General features: G+C 48.1%; 1 protein-coding gene across 1 annotated transcript in view; it reads right to left on the minus strand.

Annotated features, from left to right (window-relative positions):
* LOC144115553 (luciferin 4-monooxygenase-like) overlaps positions 1-20,740 on the minus strand; it is a 34,764-nt gene that overhangs the window by 10,609 nt on the left and 3,415 nt on the right. Inside the window, exons 3-6 of the mRNA XM_077649980.1 lie at positions 8,927-9,225; positions 5,732-5,838; positions 5,336-5,538; positions 2,420-2,591 (exon numbers count right to left, since the gene is read on the minus strand). Coding sequence (XP_077506106.1) covers positions 2,420-2,591; positions 5,336-5,538; positions 5,732-5,838; positions 8,927-9,225 — 781 coding nt within the window. The remainder of the gene's footprint in view (positions 1-2,419; positions 2,592-5,335; positions 5,539-5,731; positions 5,839-8,926; positions 9,226-20,740) is intronic.

The following is a 20,740-nucleotide window of genomic DNA, read 5'->3' on the forward strand; positions in this document are numbered from 1 at the left end:
CGGAACGAGCGCGCAACCAAGCTTCCCGAAATGTCATCCCAGGCTGCAGGGATCCGGCTAGCTACAGCTCCTCTAGCGACGCGCGTTTGATGCGGACTGTTGGAGTTCGCACGTTTCACTGGTCCCGAGGAATGCCTCGCTCTTTTGCCAGCTATCTCGCTTTGGCCTGTGGCACTTCTGTGGTCATTACAGGTGCCGCTGACCTCTGCGATTCCACATCGGGATGGTGTCCTTTCACCGGGCCCGTGAGGACACTCCTAGTTGCGCACAAGCGAACAGTTTATCACGTTGCCCATGTCAACTGCGAACATTCGTTTCGTCCGCACCGAAGCCCCTTATCACCCCGTCTGCTTGGTGCCATGACGTCGGTGAAAAACCAAGGGTGAAAAACTTGCACTGCCGCGGAACGTGCCCACGCCACCACGGAAAAAGTAAACGCGGTTAAAATGGCAGCCAATGCTCGTGTGAGCTTTTATCGGCATCGACTACGGATAGTAACGGCTACAGTATCGTCTTTTGTTGGCGTTTCGTGGGGCGCCACCTACGGGTTACTTTTTTCGTTTTTATGCGTTTTCTAAGCCGACCTAAGAGTTACATACCTCAGTTTTTTTATTATTATTATTATCGGCCTAATTCGAATAAATACGGTACTTAGTGCTGAGTTAGGGGTAGCTCCAAATGCGTTGCAAATACGCCCCAGTTCGAACAGATGTTAAGTGCGAAAGATATTGCAGCCCCTGATTGTCGCAAATCAGTGAGCGGGTGCACGTGCTCGATCCGGGGCACAGTCAATTTCACTGAGCAGGAGTGATTATTCGAGTTGGCTAATTCACGGTCTTTGAACTGGTCTCTGAACTTCGTCAAGTTGACTGTAGGAGCAAAGGTTGGGAGCAAGTGACGCGCAAACAGTGCGCGAGCGGTGGCCCCGCAAATAGGAAGGTTGAGACGAACATTCCCAAGCTGGAGCGTCACGTAACACATGATAGTGCATGCACGATTGAAAACATAAGGTAGTGTCGGCAAAATAAAAAGCAATAAAAGGGATACTCTGGTGAATGCAGTGTGAATCACTGCCATGGAGGAAGGAAAGAAGAAGGCTTTCCTTTCTCCGTGATCACTGCGCATGTGTTTGAGATATTTAGGCAGCGCCGCGGGTGCACAGCGTGCGATACTCAAAGCGCCCAAGTGGCAGGTTCATTCTGCTGAGTTGCAGTACGGCAATTCATCCGCTCAGAAACGCAATACTTGGAATGCACTCGGGAGCGGGACGAACCGAGGCCTTCTTGTACCCCGGGTCCAAAATTCAAGGAGTCGGTGCAGCATTTAAGTCCAGCTGTGCGGAAAACAAGGGCACTTGCCTGCCTATACTCGGATACAACTCAAGACCGAAGCGGCTTTTCCCCATCAAGGGACCCCCTTCCAGCCAATGGCGTCGGCCGATCCTCATGACCCTGCTAGCGTGACAGTGCAGGGAGTGGCAGACGAAAGGGGGTAGTCGCTTCCCTCCATCAATGGGGATAGTCCCTTCCGTTCATTGTCACGCCGCTCCCTGCATTGTCAGGCTAGCAGGTTCATGATAATCGACCGACGTTATTGGCTGGAAAGGGGTTTATTGCCGGGGAAAAGCCGCTTCGTTTTTTAGTTGTATCCGAATATAGAGAAAAATGACTCTGTCAAAACTCTACATCTGCCACGTTTTTGTCCTTCTCAAGCCCATCAGGGAACGCTTTTAAACGTCTCGACAGCTCAAAATAAAAATAACCATTCAAAACACTGTCAAACTGTCGACTGCGAACATGGTCGCTCAACAGACGGTCAGTGGACTCGACGGTCATATAAATGCCACCTGTCGGACAGGTTCTTCACATAATTGTCTGTGCTTGACGCCTTGTGCTTGGGTACACACGCGACGCCTGTGTCTTGACAATGGTTTGTTCACCTGCGTGCTTCGTCTTCAACACCGCAACGGCTTCAGCTGGAGCAAGGCTTCTTTCATTTCTTCCCCCCATTTGTTTACCCATTCGTCTCGCATTTCAGTAGACAGTAAATTATTCACATTTTTTCGTCTCCCCAAGCCAGGCCTCCACTTCGCATTTAAAAATGCGGAATGCTCTTCTTGGTTCGTTGTCTGGATCATGTCGTCTGTTACAGATAATAATACGCGTACGCCCTTTCCAGTTTCTTCTATACTTCCCTTACGATCGTAACTGCTCTACCGGACGTTGCGGTGGGTTGAAACAAATCGCAAATGAAAAAACAATAATACTGTACCCGCACCAATTTTCAAGAGAGTCCAGTCCGTCTGTACACTGTATATGGACTGCATAGTGAAATATTTGTAAGGGTGTGATTATTGGCATTAATTTCTGGAAAATTTCGCTGCCACAAATGGTCCTGTGAAACTGTGGACATTACTTGCCTTGTACTTTTCGATGGCTGGCAGAACTACACTAAAGTCCGAGGTGTGAACATGGACGACCTTACAACCATGACCGAGGTAACACCAAGTGAGCCAGAAGCCACCGACATGCATTAGCGATGCAGAGCAAAGAAAAATGTCGCCCTTTTTAAACACCGATGCGTCCAGGCACCTGCATGAATAAGAGCAGAGAGGAGATCAGAACTGTAAGGCTGTGTTCGCTTCCGGACGAATTACTTGTACAGTAGAAGGAACACAGGGAACTCATTCTAACATATCATCGCTGCATTCTACCCGCACATGAGTATACCCGGGTGGAGACAACTGACCCTTCTAATCATTGTGGGTCGTTTAGAGGTGGCTGCAGTGACGCTTAACAAGGGCACATATTTGCGTTATTATTCCTTGGAGTGATGATCCGTTGTGCAGTAATCGAACAGAACAGACAGCGAAGGTATAAATGAAATATTCCGATTTCTTTACTTCCGAGGCATAGTAGAAACCAGGGTGTAAGAATAAGCCTCTTTCACCGTGGCAGAAACCGACTTAGTTTGCTAGGTTTTACGTAACCGGTACACGTTTAGACAACGCAAGCGGTAAACTAACTCGTCGATGCTGGCGTAACATTCTAAGCCCGTAGCACAGGGTGGCCAAGTCCATCTGTGCAATTTACGATGGCTCTCTGCTGATGTTGGTTCTCCAATAGAGCGAGGCAGGGTATACCGACAACGGGAATCGTGAAATAAGCATGTTAATATTATGGCTGTCATCCCAACGCTGCACACAGTCACTATGAGAAAGGCAGACGAATTTTAGCTTCCAGACCTTCCGCCCATTAAGAGAACTCTCAAACATTCTGGGTGGCTACATGAGCCCGAGAAAGGCGGGTTGATTAGGCCTGTCCGGCTAGAAACCGCCTGTCGGGCTCGTGTTTACCGTATACGTTAAGGGGCCGGGCTGGGGTCAGCCCGACTGCAGGGAATAGGTTGACCCGGCCCGACCCGGCAGGCGAGGTGCTTGTAAACGTTGTCGGGTAAGAGTCGGGTTAGTGGGATGGGGGAGGATACATGTGAACCTGTTTTTCGCTCGCGCCGTCACGTCTCCAACGTGCCTCCGAGACAGCGGTAACGAGTCACGGTCTTGGAGGCTGTCATTGCCCGCTCGCACTGCGCTGCTTGACGATGGGCTTCCCTGCAGTTGCCTCGGTTTCCATGGAAACACACACATGTCTAGTCGATGGGTAAGGACTTGCTCAGGCGTCGGCCTGGGTCGTCCCGCTCCTGTCGGGATCACGTAAACGAAGCTGCTGATCAAACGAGGCTACTGCTGCCATAATGGCAAGCTGCGCATTCATGGGCGGATTTGTGAAGGAGGAGCGGGAAGGGGAGGGGTCGACCCCCTCCCCTCTGTAAGCGAGAAATTTTACGCAAGAAAACCATGCTGAGCGCCATTTTTTTAAAGAAAAAAGTCTAAGAGATACATGGTTCAAATGAGACTGCCCTCTCCAATCGCCCCCTTCAAGAGTAACCCATAAATATGCCCCTGTGCGCAACATCCAGAACATTTAAGAATTCGCATATTTGGAGACACTCGCAGTCGCTCGTAAGCGTCCTGTTTCTAGTCGAAACCGTGGAGAACTAATGTGCTTACGAGAGCTGACGGTGATATTAACCAATGAAAACAGCACCTAGTGAATAATAAACCAGCTGGCGATCACAAACGCTCTCAAGATAAACGAGCTGGAGCCAAGTGTCTGCGCCGCACAATGAACATGTAATCAAGCATCATCCACAATTACAGTCGGAAAAAATTCGCAGGCCATTTGGTCTCAAGTTTCTTTCGAATCTAATTTCTCCAAGTCGCTTAAGCGGTTACTGGTATGGAAAGTTCTTTTTTGCGTGTCAGGACACAACAATCTTTCCTAACCGCTATAAAACAAGGCTAAAACATAAAGGGCAAAACAAACGAATAATAAAAGTGATTACTCTTAATATATTGGTGCGGGCTAGTTGGTGAATCATCATGGAAAGCGGCAGCGCAAAGCAACAAGGACGAAAGAGAGACCCGAGAACACAGGACCAGCGCTTGTCCTGTTTCCTCGGGTCTCTCATTCGTCCTTGTTGCTTTGCGCTGCCGCTTTCCATGGTGCTTACTCTTAATTGATTTCCTTTCCAAAACACAAGTAACTTTTATATCTGTGTGCAGGCACTGGAAATACAAACGGCAGCATGATCAATGGTACCTGTCTTAAGCTGGGGCCGGCACAACACTTATTATCTGTATTGACATCTAATGAAGCAGCCATTCTAGCCTTGATTAGATTATGAGTAGTTGTAATTTATATCAGCACATTTATTTTCGATCTTTGTGAATCTGCGGTCATATAGGGCATTTCATCCAGCAACAACTACCTGCACTTGTTTGCAGAAAATTGAGCTTGCCTTGCCTTGATGATGGGAGATAAAACGGGATGACGCTGAGACTCCGCGTTATCGGGGAGACTGAAAGTTGGCCCAGTTCAAGCGTCAGGGCGTGGAGCTGAGCTCTGTCACCATAGAAATGGCACATCTTCTGGCGAATGGCAAAAGTTGCGCTCAACAACTAAAGCAAACGCGCGCGAAAATCTCGCTGTTATTTTACAGCCTTGGCGTAAACGAAGGAGCGTGAAATGATCACGCACAACTCAGTGAGTTCGTCACGTGGTGTTAGTGTGACTTCTATTATTGGCAGTACGAAATTATTCTTTCTGGTCAGTAGCTTTCGGTTTACTTTTTTCTTCTCCACAATTCTAGCTCAGATGTTTTGTGGAGCAGGGGTTCTAATCGATGCGCACTTTTGGCGTCTTTGTGTATCTTGCAGTCATTCGTACATCTCCAAATAAAAAAGAAATACAGAACCTATATGGGCTTCACTTACCCATACGACACCACCTGGCCAATGATATTGCGGTGGGTTAACTGTACACCCTTTGGCAGTCCAGTGGAGCCACTGGAATAAATTACAGCCAACACCGCGTCAGGGCTGAGCTTCACAGGGGTGTCACTGTCTTCCACATGAGTCTTCATCAACTCCGAAACGCTCAGCGCCCCTTCATAAGAGCCGGTGGTGACAATAACAGCCTGGAAACGTCAAATAACATACGCCATTGAAACGACGAGAGCCGTAGAAGAACTTTCCATCATACACGAAAACCATACCCAGTAATTCGGGACAAACACATTTTTCAACGCTTACGACTACAAGTGTCTGGTTTATTACGATGTATTAATAGAAGCAGCACGACAGCATCAGTTGACATGCACAGTGTCTTACCTCTACCGACGTGATTTTTTCGCAGGCTTTCAGCATGTTTCGCGCGTCGCCTAGGTCGCACACGACAAATTTCGGCTTGGTGTCGGCAAACTGGTAATAAATCTCCCCTGAAAAAAAAAACGAAAAAATGACGCCATGCGCGAAGACAGGCAGGCATTAGTGTTCTGCGGCGCGAAAACTGTATTTGTGAACGAGCGAATCTGATTCCGACCCCATACTAGCCTTTAAAAGCATTGCTAATACGCCTCGGGGATCGTTAAAGTTAGTGATGAGATAGGCAGCGTTGATAAGAAGCTACCTTCGACGATGAATAAAACCTCCTGGACAAAGCAGCCCATTGCAAGGGAAATATATTGAAGCTCAAGGAGCGTTCTTCCCTAACATCGGCGCGTTATTCGGAATCACATGCGAGCAGTTTGCTCGTAGCAGTAGGATTTCTCCGGCTATCTTCGGCGCAGTCTTCCGCGGTTTGATGAGCACACACTTCTCCTTTGCCAACGGCGCCTTTCGGCGAAACCTCTACCTGCAGTTTGCCTTCGCTCGTCTTGCTCTGCGCGAAGAGCCGCGTTGCACTATCGCTCCGTCGCTAGGCTGTGCTTTTAACTCACTGACGCATTCTCCTGCTTCCGGAATTCAAATTTGGCACATTCTCCTTCGAAGCTCCCCGTACAGTAGTAGCTCTATGCCCCGTACGGTGCACGTGGCGCCGTCTGTCGCAGTTCCTAGGCAACCCCTAGGTGAGAGGCTTTGACATTCATGTTCGTTGTGGAAAGCTACTACATGCATCCAGCATTCGTAGTCGCTATTTCCGTTAACAGCCGCACACTCAAGAGCGTTATATGCACTCGTCGGCTTTGCGATTATGCTAGTACAACGATGCCCGCCTTACTAAAGACAGGCTAGTACTGCAGTGGCTTCATTTCTGCGCGTGTGCGTCTTTGTTATTGATAGTTGTAAACTATTGTTGTTATCTATTATTCTTGTACTCGTTATCTACAACGGTAGCTAGTTATGTTATTCATTAACAAAACTTCATTCTTCCAAAATAAACATGTGGTAGGGCAGGCTTCCTTTAGTCCGACTCCGCTCCATAACATTTTCAGTTTACTAATCCATGGTACGGCATTCGCAGTCAACCACAAGTTTTGAATGGGGAATCGATTGCTGTACCGATTACAGAAATGAACCTCGTCAGATTACTGCGTGCAACAGGACGCAGCAGAGCGTCAGTCTTATCGCCAACTTCAGCCGATAAAACGCATTACTCCCTGTTTTATTCAAGCATGCTTGACAACAAAAGTAGCCGTCTTAAAAATGTCATAGTAGAATTGCAGTGAAAACAAGTTGTTTCAAAGTCGGCCTAATCCGGCTGAGCAGCTTTCTTCTGGCGCAAACTTCCGCGACGGACTGCCTCAAGCTCGTCTTCCACCGGCTTCCACTGGGCCCTTATCTGTGTATGGATGACTGCTAAGAATTTTTTTAGAGCATGACATGGCATCAGCCCTGGTCTTTACATGCTTCATGCGCAAACAGGATGCACAGGCTCACTTCCCACACCTTCCAAAAATCTTCTGCACATGAAATATTTTTACTTCTGCGTTTACCTTATACTTTATACCTATCACCTAATCCGAAGGAATTTCGTGGTCCGGTATCCTATTAGTCCTGTATCTGACAACTTATACGCGGTGACTCGAATTGTTTCTTACCCGGAGCCCTGCTGGCAAGAAGCGAGTAACTGCTAATGGTCTGAGGAATAACCTTGCGAGTTCTCAGGTTAGCGCGAGCCATAAGTAGTGCTACGGTCATTCGTAATTAGATTTTCTGTGCACCTCAGCTCCTCAGCATCAGCTGAAGACATTGCAAGTGCATTTCTGAGCGCTAGTTCATGCAACATGTCAGGCAGCGCCCTCAAAATATTCATGCACGGCACAGTGAAGCTTGTACTTGCACAAGATTGGTGTCAGCTATGCCAGTACACCTCAAAATTATATATACTAAATCACGCAATTAAAAATTGCCAAAGCTAGTTAGTTTACATCGCAAAAGACCACTTTAGGGGTAGGCGGCAGTAATGGCGAATGGACGGGAGAGGACATACGCACATCTCGACGTACTCCATTTGTGCGGTTGTTGGCGCTCTCATGCTGCTTCTTACTCGACGGAAACGCCTTCTACACCAACTAACTTAGCTCTGAATCCTGGCCGGTGAAGTTTAAATAATAATAATTGGCTTTCGGGCAAAGGAAAAAGCGCAGTATCTGTCTCATATATCGTTGGACACCTGAACCGCGCCGTAAGGAAAGGGATAAAGGAGGGAGTGAAAGAAGGAAGAAAAAGGTGCCGTAGTGGAGGGCTCCGGAATAATTTCGACCACCTGGGGATCTTTAACGTGCACTGACATCGCACAGCACACGGGCGCCTTAGCGTTTTTCCTCCATAAAAACGCAGCCGCCGCGGTCGGGTTCAAACCCGGGAACTCCGGATCAGTAGCCGAGCGCCGTAACCACTGAGCCACCGCGGCGGGTCCGGTGAAGTTCCCATCAAAGAATTCAGCAGCTGCCTCTCCTGTCTCTCTTAATAGCTTCTCTTGACTTCACTACTTCTGCCAAAGCGTGGCGTCCGGTAGCGCCTTGACCCTCAGGAGAGAGCAAAGGCACTAGTGGTCGACACAACACAGGCATACGCAGCTGTGATATTAACGTAGAGGGTGGATGTGGTGACAATAAAAGCAAGGCATACTAGCTGATTTTCTAAATTGCACACGACACGCGGTCGGTAGATTTCAGAGAAAATGGCCCGAACGATCTGTGATTGGTTCCTCCCTACTCGTTAAGTGGTCCTTCTGCGAATCGGTCGTAATGCGACCGTTTGTCGGAACAGCAAAGTGAGGTGCGTGTGACCATGGTGCACAACTCTGGGGCACTGGGCCCGGTGGCGCGGTGGAATTGAACATTGTTTCCATAGACGATCTTCTCGCAAATTACGAGAGAATTGCACACACAAGAGCTGAATATGCACATATTAGAGTTTAGTTATGATTGTATGCATCAGAAAAATAATTTCTCTTTGAATAAAGAACAAAGGCTATCCGTTTACGTTCTTTTCTTCCTTATTTTTTTTCGTTTCATGCCTCGCACTTCTTTAAATGAAAAAAGGCGGCAAACTTGCGCGACTTGAAGGAAGCACACCAACTTTCGGTCAGTTTAGTCTTGGCCAGCGCGGCCGTGCCACCAGCGAAGAAGGTTCCACACATGGCCACCACGAGCTGTGCGCCGTTGGCACCCTGGAAACCGACCACGTCTCCTGGCCGTAAGCCAAGCCGACACAGTCCGGCTGCCACACGCAGGGAGGCATCGTACAGCTCGCCGAAAGTGTACTGCGCACCCGTCCTGGCGTCCACCTGCGAGAAGGGGACACGCGCATCGTTGCTCTGTGCGTACAAGTTGGAGAGCGACAGCATCTCCTGAATCAGAGGTCTTTGAGCATAGTAACTGCAAATTCCCCGTAGAGCCCATGGGCGTACCACAATGCAGCGCTTTGACTGGGCGAGAACTTGATTAGAGGATTGTCACGCTACTTGCGGCAATCGGACGAACTTCCCAAAGCTGTTCAAAACCCGGATGGGGGAAGAACTATACTTTGAGAAGTGTCAACGACACCTGAGTGCCAAGTTCATAGGCGGTGCCGCAATCTGCTAACTTCTAAAAACTGACCGTATGATCTGGTCGCAATTTTGATTCGGAGTTCCGTAACTGGTAGGATTAAAGAACTCCGACCTGTATGACAGCTGCAGTTTTCTACAGGGTAGAAATGGCCATCTTGCGAAAAGGAGAGGGACAAAGGTACAGTGAGCTAGAAGTATAGGTAGTGGAAAAAAAGAGGGAGCTCCGGCTTGAAGGCATAAGTGTCGACTGCTGACAGCGGGGGCACTAGCATAGATTTAATGGCACTGGTGATATCATTCGCGTGATATGATTCCTGATATCATTAGCAAATTACCGTGCATTCTTTCTTTGCAAGAAAGTGCACTGAGGGCCGTGGCTCCTTAATGAGAAACCAAACACCTTCGCGCATTGAGAAGCTATTGACCCAGATCGCGAATTACCTAGCAGTTTCCAAGCCGCAAAGGAACAAACGACGTCGTAGATCCGTGACATCCGAAGCAGCGACACTGAAACAACGTCGTCTGCTCGTCCGTTCGTGAACAGAGTTTCTCAGTATTACCCGGAGGGATATCTGGCGCCACCGTCCGCGCGAGTTTATTAAAGAGTACATCATCTAACGCAGCAATGCCGGGAGTACAAGGGTCATTATTTCGCTTGGCTAGTGTTGCATCAAAAACGTGGATTCTGCCACTGAATCAGTGGCTGCGTCACAATGCTCTCCTCGGCGTCCAGTTGAAATTATTTCACTAGCGAGCGTTACGAATCTTCAACAAAGTTAACGGAAGTGCTGGCCGGAATGGAAATTTTCACAGCATTTCTTCGAGGTTTGCCGCAAGAAGAGTCGCATTGTTATGGTCAAATCCATGCTTCGTGCCCAATATAGTCAAGCCAAATACGAAACCTCATCTTCTCGACATTTCTGCGCCTCTCCATGGTGGATGAAGCGCAGTGCCGTCTGCGTTCCCTTTAGGTAATATTGAGAACCGCTATTCTCGGGAGTACTACGACAGTGCCATTAACTTAATCGTATAGTGTCAATGTCAGCAGTCGGTATTTCCGGCTTCAGGCCGCCTATGTGCCGCAGATCCCGCTTTTTCCACTACCCCTACTTTTAGTTCACTGTAGACAAGCAGGTACTGAAAGGCAGCAGGGTTTCAGACGAAATTGCTGAAGGCTACCCTGCTATGGGGGAAAGGAATAAAGGTACAAAAAACGTAATCAACAGGACAACAAAGGTGTGGCGATGCGATACGTCAGTTGCCAGGGAGAGATGCTGCGCAAGCGAGATATATTGCCATTGTGCGAAGATTCGCCCCTTCGGATGGCATAAGAGAAACATAAGCGACACTTTATGTGGCCGCAATTCTTATGAACTGAATGCTTTCTGGATACATGCCAGCTCGCAAGAAAAGCCACAAGAAACTGACAAGAAGGGTCACCTTGCTCGCTACCGGCACTGACATCACAGACGTTAGAGAGTTAAAATAATGTATCCAAACCGCTACAAGAAAAGACGAAAAGAAACGACAGATTGTAATTACTATACACTAAGTGTGCATGCAGGCGTTGTCACAACAACGAAAAGAAAAAGTTCTGCAATCACTGCTGCTATTCGCTATAAATGGGGACGGCAAAATTAAAGGAATTGTAACTTTATGGCAACGTATAACATCAACTTCAGATATTTCATTTACGTTCCATCACTTTTGACCGGCAGATATATGAGGTACAAGCTTGGACAAGTTGGCAAAGCAGACTTGATAACAGCGCTCGATATGACGACACGAGAAGGTACAGAAAAGGGCAGTTCCATCATGCGTATCTTGCGTCACCGTTTCATGCGATGTTAATATTCAAGAGAAACAGCGATGACAAATAAAGGCGAGCGCCGAGTGAATAACCGCGACAGCTTGTACCGCAGCGATGTGAATAGTACTGCATATCTGAACTTGATAATACACTGCGCACTTGCTGAGACGGTAAACACAGGCGTGTGTAAAAAAAACGGCTGCCCTTTTCGACTTCAGCGCTAACGTGCGGCTATAGCCTGCTATTTTGGAGGTTAATGCGCAGTCAGTCCTACAAACGAAACTCGCGGGTAGAAGTGAAATATAGAGCGAAGAATACTGCCCCTCCTATCGCATTATCGCAAGCCGGATTCCCGCAGACACTAAATATTTGTCTACTTGTCACTCTTTTCAAGCAACAAACCAACTTCGGCTCCCCCTGACGCATTCTGTAACTATTTTCAACTAAATTCAAGTACCAAGAGTTCTTACGCAGGCGATCCGCATACTCGTTGACCCGGAAGAAGAACCACACAGCATGGCTGGTACCAGGGAATTTAGCGCTTTCCATGCTCAAAACGTGGCCGGTGCAGGCAGAGGTGCATAATCCAGACTTCCTACGTATTGATGAGCGGTGCCGACTCGATAGATTTTCGAAACGCGCCGCGACAAGATCAACTCTTTGCCGCCGTTACCGTCCGCGCATACAGGCGATACACCACTCCACGTTTACGCCACGAATGAGCTATGACCGCTTGCGCTACCGGCGTGGTCATTCTGGGACGTCTACACGAGCCATACGAAGAGCGAGGCAGCAACCTTTAAGTGCAGACAGCAAGTTCGCGGTTAATGGTAGGCGACGCGTTTTTACGACGTATGCTACATTTCAATTCCTGAGAGAACTAATTTGCCCTTATTATTTGTTCCAAGCCGCCGCGGTGGCTGAGTGGTTATGGCGCTCGGCTGCTCGCCCGAAAGACGTGGGATCGATCCCGGCCGTGGCGGTCGAATTTCGATGGAGGCGAAATTCTAGAGGCCCGTGTACTGTACGATGTGAGTGCACGTTAAAGAACCCCAGGTGGTCGAACTTTCCGGAGCCCTTCACTACGAGGTCTCTCATAGCCTGAGTCGCTTTGGGACGTTAAACCCCCTTAAACCTAAACCTATTATTTGTTCCCTAGCCCTCCCGAACGAAAGCTTACAATATTTGTATCCGAACAATATGTATTATATACCCAGTCGCTTTTCTTTCACAGCCTGGTTTGGATAGAGACACGAGATAAATGTGAACATTCTAAGCGAAATCTGAAGCAAAAAAGATGTCCAGCTGTACCTGCGCACAACCAACGATGTTGCCGTTTACTGCTTGGTGATGTCAATGCCACTGTGGCAGCCTAACTGCTTCCTTTCCCGGGCGTCTACATTACCGCATTACTTATGTTGCGCACACTAGGGCCTCTACAACAAAGTAATTCCTTTTCGATCCGATTCGTTTTTTTTTCGGCCTTTTCCCACTGCCTCAAGTGACGACACGTCTCGTCATCGCTGCCTGTCCAATGACGAAGAGGGAGCGCGGCTGTGGTGTCGCTTCAGCGTATGAGAAGGAGCAAGAAGAATTGAATATAATCAAAATACTATCGTTATGTTAAACCACCCTTGCGTATATTTACACCAGTGACATTATCTATGATGCGTGTTTAATACTCGCAATCGTTTTTTTAATACTGTAAGCGACATAGCACACAGCTGGTTCCATTTCGATAGCGGTGATATGCACGTTTACCGCTTAGCTGAACATCTAGTTTACCTTGCTGCGTTCTCACTCGTGGCCAATCGAGGTTCGGATTTTTATTTGATGCGCATTTTAGCGTGACTCTTTAGTTTACGTTCATTCGGGTGAACTTGTTCGTTAACTATAAATTTGCTCATTATTATTAGAAGTCGGTAAGATGTGCACTTTCGGTCAGCACATTGGGTCATTTTTCCAGTCATTGATCGCCTATCGGTCTTGTTACTGAGTGCTGCGTGCTGTTGCAGCTTCGATAAGTACCCCTGGACTGCAATCTGAGGCAGAGACAGCAGCACTACTTCACGCAGTCGTGCAGCTCCATGCCCTTGAGCTTTTAGAAGAGGTTCAAGCGGAAAACACGCTTTTCTCTACCAAGCCAGTTATTTCGGGGGCGCACGCCCTCTGACGTCATGCTGTTTGCAAAGAATAAGAAGCCTATTCATGCAGTGACATTGCAAGGGTGCCAGATTATGGCTAGCCAAGTGTACAATGAATGTCTGGACAACATACAAAAGCTTCTCTTGGCCATCATAAGAAGTTTAGCAGTTATAGGTTATATCAGCCCAGCAGTCGTCTCTCATATCACAGTTATCCCCGGCGGCACGACCGTTTTCGCACCTGGGATGTCTGCGCGACCCGTCTGTTTGCCTTAATATACCTGGGATTGCGAAGAAAGCTTAAATATCAACGCTTGCCCTGAACAAGATGACACCGCGCTTACTCCATATACATTATATACTGACCGCACCTACGTACATACGGATAGCACAGTTCCACCCGGCCACTGGTTCAGCATGCGCCGTGGTCATTCCGGCTAGACAGGTAACTACTGAGCAACAAATTTAACACATTAAACCCTCTACTAGGTCCGAAATGGCCGCACTTCGTGCGGCTATTCAATACGTAAGTCAGCCAACACCCAAAATATGGTTTGTGTTGTGCGATTCGAAAGTTGCCTTATCAGCCTTACGCTATAGCGATCACGAGCAACAAGTGGCAGAGGTCGGACAAATACAACACCGAGCATTATAAGAAGGTCACGACATCATTTAAAGTGGCTACCACGATATATTGACACATTAGATAACGACTTAGCTGGCAATGCTACTCGGTGGGCTCACGGCAGCGCGCATATTGTCCCCATTTTACTTACAAGAGCGGACACTGCTATACATCTACGATTGCTTGCCCACACCGCGACTTTGGGTGCATGGAATATTCCTGGAGGCTCGGGACGCCGTTTGCAAGACCTCGACTCGTTCCTACAACTGAAGCTACCATCCAGTCACCCCCACTACGATAGCTGTTGGGTCACCTTTGACTGCGAGTGGGCTTTTACAATTGCTTACGCCATCTCATCGCAATGGCAAACTCTCTACAGTGTGAGCACAGCGGGTGCGAAGAGAACTGCGCACCCACTTAGTGATTGCCCTCCTTTTAACCGTGAACGAGTATACCTGGATTCTCGTCCCCTAAGGGAAGCAAGAATCCTGGCGCCTTGGACCAAGAATTCGTCCGAGAAAAAAAACGTCAAAGTGCACTTGACGTAATTAAAGGACACAGACTTGAGCACGAGACTATAGACTACCTGTGTGCGTCCTGTGTGCTCACGAGGTAATGGCCCCCACAGACACGTTACATACTGTGGTCTGATCTCCCATTCCTCTTGTCTCTCTCTTTGTCTCCCCACGTGTAGGGCAGCAAACATTTCTATTATTCAGTGTCCCTCTCTCTCTCTCTCTGCACATTTAACAAAGACAGAGTATAGGAAACCCGCTTCAGCTAAAATGTAGCGTAAATGCCTGATGTGGTGATAGGTCTCGACACTCCGACTTGCTCATGCGCCGAAAGGCGTATGGTCTTGCGCTCGAGTAACGAAAGCCAAACGCGACGCTCAATGCACCCCCTCCCTAACTTGCTTCTCAGTCCTCCCTTCGATTATGTGCCCGGCATTTTACGGGCGGAAAATTGCACCACCAAGGATGACAACAAATTGCCTTTGTCGCCAACATCACGAAATTTCGATCCCGTTTTATATGCGTAAACAAACCTGATAGCCCTGCAGCGGATAAGCAGCAGCCATCACATACTGCATGCATACACTCGACAAATGAAATTATTCCTCCGTCCGAGTGAAGTGCACTATAGGTGAAAATGGAGCGGGCTAGCAGCCAAAATGCAAGGTTTCCTAAGTTGTTTTTCCTTGGAAGGCAAACATCAACTTGTGAAGGCTACTGGGATTATGTGCAGCGCCCAAAAAAACACTTAAAGTGAGAAAACAAAATTAAAGTTTTGCGTATTTAGTATGGAACACAGTATACCAGATGATGTTTCAGTCTTTAAAGTTAGCCAGAACTACAGGTCGTCATATACGCAGACACAATACGCGCCGTCAAAAGTCTATAGAACGCAACTCTGGCAAATATATTTAATTTCATCGCTTCCGGGGCGTCCTTTCCTGCGTCCTTAATGACGGACGCATTGTGTACTTTCTACACTGAAAATTAAACTGCATATCCTGCCTGCGAGGAAAAGAAGAAATTAAAATTTTCCGCTCATATTGTGTTTCATAAATTTTTTACAGCGAATGTACACAAAAGCTGCGCCGTGACACATGTAATTATAACTTCCATATCTCAATAAATGTTCAGGAGTGCAAACTGCTGGGCTAGTTGGTTCATATTGCATAGAAAAGGAACCAGCAAAAATAGACGCAAGACAAGAACAAAGGAGGCACACACCTCCTCATTTGTTCTTGTCTTGCGTCTATTTTCGCTGGTTCCTTTTCTATGCTCAATAAATGTTCCCGTCTGCGGAGCAGAAAAAAACAAAGTGCATACGCTCACCAGAGCAGTTTGTTCCACGTGCTCCTTGCAAACAAAAGTCAAATACGTCGAAAAATCGACATCTGGTACCATACTGTTCGCAGCAGAGCTCATGACAACGTTGCCTTCGAAAACCAAGGACATGCTTAAATTTAGAGTTGTATTCGGACGCTCAAGGCTATCAGTTCAAGGACGCTTGCGATTCCACAGAGCAGTCTTTCTCGGGCACACTTGAGATTTCCATTCAGCTTAAAAGCTAGCACTGGAAACCATCCGAACACTTTTGGGGTTGTCTTTCTCTCGCTCCAAGGGCTCACGTCTTGCATAGAAAAGGTCGGGAGACGGCTATTACTTCTTGAGCATAGAGCACCTAGGAAGCCGCTCGGCCAGACATAAGGTTCGTGCTGGCCTCCGCAAAACCTAGAACCTGCAAAAAAAAAAAAACAGCTCGCCGGAAGTTCGGCGTCAAAGGCTTTGGTGCATCGCAGCTGGCTACCCGAAAGCATTATTACAAATCACGTCGCAGCATGATTCGTAAGCAACACGAAAGCTGTTCCGCACATCCTTTTTGTACAGCCCGTGAGCTGAGCGAAATGTGTACTACACCGGTGCATACCGCGCCGCTTTCTGAACCCCGCGATGACATCCGTACAAGGCGGCACATGTTGGCTCTGGAACAGTTCAGTGACACTTTTCAGAGCGCGCTTGTGGTAAATGCCGCCCGAACCGTTACACCCGTCCATTCGTTCGCCTATTTTAGGTCAAATTAACGATTTCAATGGCTGGCGCGACCTTCTCCTCGACGAAGGACAGTTTTTAAGGCAAAAAATAACAACGAAACTATTACATGAAAGGGCGCGAGCTCTCGATCACAACTTCGCCTGTTTTATCGTCGTCTACGGCTAGGAGTGGATTACTTCTTTCCATTGCGGCCTGTCTTTCTCTGTTTCATGTTTTAACCCTTCTGTTTATAAGTGATAATAACTGGAAGAATAAAAATGCGAATAATGTCTAAAGTTCCGTCATGACATTCGCAATTGGCCTACGGAGAGAACACCCACGACGGTGTCGCATTCGAGCCACAATTGCACAAAAGCGACCTGGTGCGAAGACACATTTGCGCAATTATCTCTCGTTACAACCAACTATCTTAAGCTAAAGTATTGACATTAGAGCGTTCTATCTCAGCGGGGACGTATCAGGGTTGACGTATTCTTGATTACCGGATGCCTTCTGCTCATGCGCAGGGAAAAACGCGTGCCTTAACCGGCCATGCATCTGCCACTGCGCGTGTTAGCAGGCAGCCGGTGGTCAGGTATATGTCTATTGTTGGACGCAACGCAAGAATGCAGCGGCAAAGGCCCTTCAAAAAACGCCCTCCAGCCAATGGCGTGGACCGATTGTCTTGACGGCGTGGTTAATCTAGTAGGTCCGGTTAATCCATTGTTAATCGTCTTGTTCCTGCAAGCCCCTGCGACGTCACACTGGCAGGATGGGTATTAAGCACAAATTAACCTGATCAACTGAATTAACCACGACGTCAAGACAATCAGTCGACACCATTGCTGGAGGGCATTCTTTGAGGGACATTTGCCGCTGCGGGAGCCTTAACTCTTCCGCGTTAAATGTAGTTGTATTAGCAGATGTAATCGGAGGCTCCGTTTGATAATAAAAAGCCAGAGGTTTTTTTTATTTATTTACTGAATGTTAGTAGTAACAAGTGCCTGTTAGCTATATCATCTTGTTTGCTGCCGTTATTGCTGATTTATTTCATTCTAGCCCAAGGTCTAGACGCAAATCAATCGTTGCTGATAAGGCCGTGCCTGCTCCGAGGGCTCTCCGCCTCAGAAGAGCCAATGTGCTCCCTACAAACGCTATTATTGTCACTGTAGTTGTATACTTGGGTAGATGAAGCGCACAAAAGACAGCACACAGACAAAAAATAACACGAATAAGGAATAAAGATTTTCACGCATTCAGTGGTGTACACAATCCTCGGCTGACCACTGCAGCCCAGCCGCCGCGGTGGCTGAGTGGTTATGGCGCTCGGCTGCTGGCCCGAAAGAAGCGGGTTCGATCCCGGTCGCGGCGGTCGAATTTCGATGGAGGCGAAATTCTAGAGGCCCGTGTGCTGTGCGATGTCAGTGCACGTTAAAGAACCCCAGGTGGTCGAAATTTTCGGAGCCCTTCACTAAGGCGTCTCATATAGCCTGAGTCGCTTTGGGGCGTTAAACCCGCATAAACCGTAAACCACTGCAGCGAGCCAAAAGTCGATTTAGCGTCTGTTTTTCCGCGTGCTTTACCCGCAGCTATTTTTTTCGCTGTGTTCGTATAAAGTGCGTCTGTCGCTTGTGAATATTTTGAACAGCATGAACCTGTTTGGGCTTCAGAAGAAAATTGTTTTAAAAGCTTAAAAAAATAAAATAGCAGCACAAACATCCAGCTGATAGCTAGTAGAGGGATAGTAATTAAAAGAATGACACTCATTTCATCTTTTTCTTTCCTGTGCTCCCGTCTAAGCACAGGGCCAATACTCTTATTTGGGTACATACTGCAGAGCACTTCAATCGGCCACACTTTTCAGTAGCTTGCAGAAACGCGCAGCCCAGATAATTGACTTTTTGTAACACCTGTCAGGTCGACAGTAAAGCCAATGAACCAATGAAGCAATGAACTTGGCTCCAGCCGTTTTTTTTTTATAGTCTTCTAACCTAACATATACTATGAGCACATGTCAGATGGTAGGGCGGCGCGATGTGGTTGGAGTTTCACTCGCAGCTGCAGCTGGAGGCCGTCTCGTCCCATAAACAGCGAAAATAAAAACAGGACAAGAAGAAAAACCTTCTCTGCTGCTTCCATGGCAGCGGTGAAACCGTCTGTACGGTCTACACTGCTTTTCAAGAATAAACGAGGCCCGTAAAAGTGCCAGGGCAGTGAGCAAAGCATTTGGCGTATGAGGGGTGAATGCGTCACTTCCGCACGCAAGACCGGCCGTGAGATCCGAGAAAGGCGAATGCTAGCGCGTGCGTGCGAGTCGATGTCACAAACTGGCGCACTGCACCAGCAAGGTTCATGCGCAGTTCGTGTCCATTTACGGAGATATTCTGGCAGCCAGCACGAGAAATAAAATGAGCAACAGCTGTTTTACGACGGCTGGCATACTTCAGGGTCTTCCTGAGATCATTTAAAGGATGCAAATTCACCTGCGTTTCAGTCCTTTCTGAGAATAGTACCCGCTCAGAGGAGCAGAATGAAACCCAAATGAATGCATCCGAAGCTGCCCTTCCGTTCAGTGTTCGCACCCATCCACCAATCACGTCCCCCGCTTTTGATTCCATACTGCGTGACGCGTGCATTGATTGGATCGCTGCTTGCAGACAGCAACTAACACGACGCGCCATGGCGACACAAGAGGCAGTCGATGCGGTGCGGAGGCTGAGTGGTGGTTGATTCCAACTTTGAATCACCCGCGGCGCTTGCTAAATCGCTATTTATTTTGACGCTGTCCTATCGTTCGACCACTAATGCATCCGACTTGGGCGCGTGCTTATTTTGTGATTCTTTTGCGGTTTCACTCTTTTGTTTCTCCCCTTTGCTATTGGTCAACACTGCCTTTGATACCAGAGCTGGCGAGTTAAATTGCTTGCTTATTTATCAACAGCAACGTCACACGTGGCAACTGCCAATGGTAATTGGTACAAAGATGAACCGGGAAATAAATCGTTCCAAAATATGGTCCCTCGACATAATAATGATGGTGATAACAGTGGTGGTAGTGCCGGGAGTCCTTGAGTGCAATGGTGAAGTGCATGTTTGGTGTCGCGAGGCATAACTCAAATGGCGCATGCAATGGAGGCCGCCAGTAATATGTCTAAGAAATTTCTGGAACCGAAGTGAAAGTTATACAGCTTGCGCCATCGAATCAGGGGCCAAGCTGTCAAAGCATCGCGCATCTGTAGGCAATCCGCAGTGCCATGGCGGCGCCGCGGTTGTTCCACAGCGCGCCTATAAACTGCTGCCGTCAGTCGCCTGAGCCTGGACAAACGCAAGACCACATTCTGAAGTATTAGAGGTGTGCGTTTGGCCGATAAACATTCCTTGACTAGGTGTTCGCGACATAGCCCAGTTAAATGACGCAGAACACGTGTGAATTAGGCAGAGCGCGGACGCTCATGCCTATAATAGGCGCAGGAAGGTGGTGTGAAAAGGATTGCGAGTGGGACTAAAAAACGCTAGGTCTCTCGATAGATTTTTGTTACTGTGTTGTGATCGACACGGCAAATTTCATCGCAGGTTTCCTAGCAACCTTTCCAATAGGGGCTCCCTGGGCGTCGCCTGTAGAGTGAGGAGGTGTCTCCTCATCCCGGTCACCCGATGGAAACTTCTATCGGCACGGTTCATGACTGGCTCGTATTACAGCAAGAGCTGTTTATGGAACACCTTCCACCATTGACGACGAATAGCCTCGCTTACGACGCGTGACCCCTTTCCTCATCGCCTGTCCACTCCTTCCCGTGCCTCACGCTACCTTCGTCGTCTTTTGGGGGGGGGGGGGGGGGGGCACAAGCTCACCCATGATTACATGACCACCCCCTGCGCGCACAGCGAGCGAACCTCGCGCTTCGAGCAACCTTTGTCGCCATATGGTGCGACACGCGGTCTAAGACGTCGCCTATAGCTTTGACATGTCTCTCGGACTCTCCTCGTAGCCGGGAGATTGCATCCCGCAAACATACGGTGAGTGAAAACAGGGAGCACGTGGTAAGGACGCTGCTAAGGTAACGCTGCCCGCACACGTGCTACCCTAATGCATCCGCGAGTCTGTGCCCACACATTTCATAGACAAAAAATTGACGACATTTACGCCATGTTGTGTGATGCGGGACACCCAGAGATCACAGTATCGCCTGTCCGCGCCGTTGACGCGTCACGCCTGATTC

The sequence above is a fragment of the Amblyomma americanum genome, chromosome 1 (assembly GCF_052857255.1).
Source record: "Amblyomma americanum isolate KBUSLIRL-KWMA chromosome 1, ASM5285725v1, whole genome shotgun sequence".
In the NCBI taxonomy this organism is placed as follows: Eukaryota; Metazoa; Arthropoda; class Arachnida; order Ixodida; family Ixodidae; genus Amblyomma; species Amblyomma americanum.